At 38.9% G+C, this 2,469-nt stretch overlaps 1 protein-coding gene across 1 annotated transcript in view; it reads right to left on the reverse strand.

Moving 5' to 3' along the window:
• poc1a (POC1 centriolar protein A) overlaps nt 1-2,469 on the reverse strand; it is a gene marked incomplete in the record, with an annotated part of 36,118 nt that overhangs the window by 23,059 nt on the left and 10,590 nt on the right. The window contains 2 exon segments of the mRNA XM_035661174.1: nt 1,660-1,809; nt 2,032-2,100. Of these exon segments, the coding sequence (XP_035517067.1) occupies nt 1,660-1,809; nt 2,032-2,100 (219 nt within the window).

A 2,469-nucleotide genomic window follows, 5' to 3' on the forward strand; every position in this document is an offset into this window, starting at 1 on the left:
GTGTGTGTGTGTGCGAGTGAGTGACATCTGACAAGGTCTTTTAATATTTAATCATCGCTAATGGCTGCACAACTCTCTCGCTTTCTGTTTCTAATCATTTATCTTTAGGTCACAATCCTATAAATAATCATCTACAGATCTATTCTATTTTGTTAATAAAAAGTATTAAAACAGATGTTGGTGTATACCTTTTAACAGGCTGTCCCATAGAACTAACAGATACTTCAACAAAGTAAGCACTTTAAAAGTCCCATCCCTAATTTAACTGCTTGTTTATTGATAATATCAGCACAGTTATGGAGCTACCATAATAGTGCCTGTAATCACAAGTCCGCATTCAGTCTGAACACACCTGATGTAAACCCACATTTGAAACTCGAATACTAGGTTTCATGGTTTTCAAGGATTAAAAAAAAACAACTAACTACACTTTCTTCTTGGACAGATTTACACAGCAGTCAGTAAGGGTGTGGTGGAATCGGTACAAGTAGAGACTCCTACTGAAACACAGAGAATGATGATCTATTAAATTACTGTCATGAAAATGGAGGAGATGCTGCCACAAAATGTGCTTTGGAGTCTGGGAGGCTTGATTTCCATCTGAATATTTTTTTTTATAGTATAACTGACTTTGGCATTTATTGACTCATAATACTGTCCAAACCTCTTAGTTGTCAAATTAAATAAAAACAGTATGAATCAGGAGAGTGCCACGTCACATGTACAGAAATGACAGTAGGAATAACAGCATTAATGTGATATTAAGTTACAAATGAGTTATAGCAGCATAGTAAAATGTATCTATATCGTCTGCATTAGAGGATGTAGTCATAAACTGAGCACAGATTAATATTTCATCTATTTCATGTGGTCAGAAAGATGGAAAAAAACACCTTCCTCCATATCAAAGTGCATTTGCGGGAATAAGTAGGTATTTCTTGCCCTGTCTGTGAGATACGAATGTAGCTTTGGGCCACACTGCAGACTTCAAAGGAAGGATATGCAGGGGGGAAATAAGCCAGCTGCACTGGCAGCATGAAATACTGAGGGGCATCTGGTCATGTGTTTCTTTATGTTTATTTTTGAGCCAGTGGGCACACATGTATGAAATGTGTGTGCACACTTGTTACAATTTGTCTATTTTATCATATGTGTGTGTGTACATTTGTGTGTACATACCCTACTGTCCGAACTCTAACATGGCCCGCTTTTACATCATTTGGAAGTCTTCACAAGAGTTTTGCTTGAGCAACCCTCAGGATGATTTTTATATTTTAGCAGCACTACTGGTAAAGCTCCACGAATATCGCAATCATCGGTATCTTATTCATTACTTCCAACCCTTTCCTAAATTGTAAACTGTAGCCTCTGGTACCAACAGGTTTTGGAATTGCTATGATTATGGAAATCCTTGGGCTTGAAATCAAAACGTTCCAGCTGATCACATAGGGCTATAACACATAATCAAACCTTTAACATTTTGAAACAGCAGAATCAGCTCTACTTCCGGCGCCGGACTGGTGTGTTTGTTCATGTCCAGGATCAAATGTAATTTGTGTAAAGGAGCAAAGGGGATGCATAAAATGCTGGATCTAAATAAGAGATCAAAGTAGACTTGCTTTCCGTTCGCTGTGGTTGTCTCCAGCTGTCTGAACTCACCTGGCTGCGGAGTACAGATGGATGTGAGCTACAGGGAGGGTGAGCCGTGGAGCTGGCTGGTAATGTCTGCAAGCTGGAAGTGGTTTTATGCTGCAGCCTGACACCATCACTGCAGTCAGCCAAGTCAAAGTTGCTCTTCCACACCATTACCTGTAAGGTAAACATAAAGTCAAGAAAGTTGACAAAAAAGTGTCTTTTTCTTTTACAGATCTTAATTAATGTTTATGAGCACTGTTCCAGAAATTGTCAATACACCTTTTGGTGTCACTAACAGTAGTATGAGGATGTCACATGGTATGGACTTTTGACTACTAAGACACCAGCCAGCCAATAAGTAGGCTATATCTGGTTCATTGTTTTAGAAGTCATCACCTGTTCATCAGAGCCTCCAGATGCAAAGTACTCTCCTGTCCTGGAGAAGGCCACACAGGTCACTGGACCCTGTGGTGAGGGGAAGAGAAAGAGAAAGCTTGAGACTGGAGGTGATAATACAGTGAGATCATCAGGAGCATCCTGAAACTCTTAGCAGCAATTTGTTCCCTCAAGTTAAAAAAGAGAAGCAATGTAGTGTGAAATGGTGTGCTCCACAAATCAGTCGACAAATACTGATGAACAAAAATATAAAAACAAGAATGGGGAGATCTATGCTGCGCAAATCTCATGAAGCGGGCTAAAATAAAACAAATAATAATCCACAGATTAATTAATCAGCAACTAATCTGTTAACTGCTTAATCTTTTTTCAAGCACAAACAACAAACATTAACTACTCAGTTTTAAGCATGTGCTGTTTGTCTTTGTCTTATGTGAT

The sequence above is a fragment of the Morone saxatilis genome, unplaced genomic scaffold (genome assembly GCF_004916995.1).
Source record: "Morone saxatilis isolate NCDOM2014 unplaced genomic scaffold, NCSU_SB_2.0 Contig18, whole genome shotgun sequence".
Classification (NCBI taxonomy): domain Eukaryota; kingdom Metazoa; phylum Chordata; class Actinopteri; family Moronidae; genus Morone; species Morone saxatilis.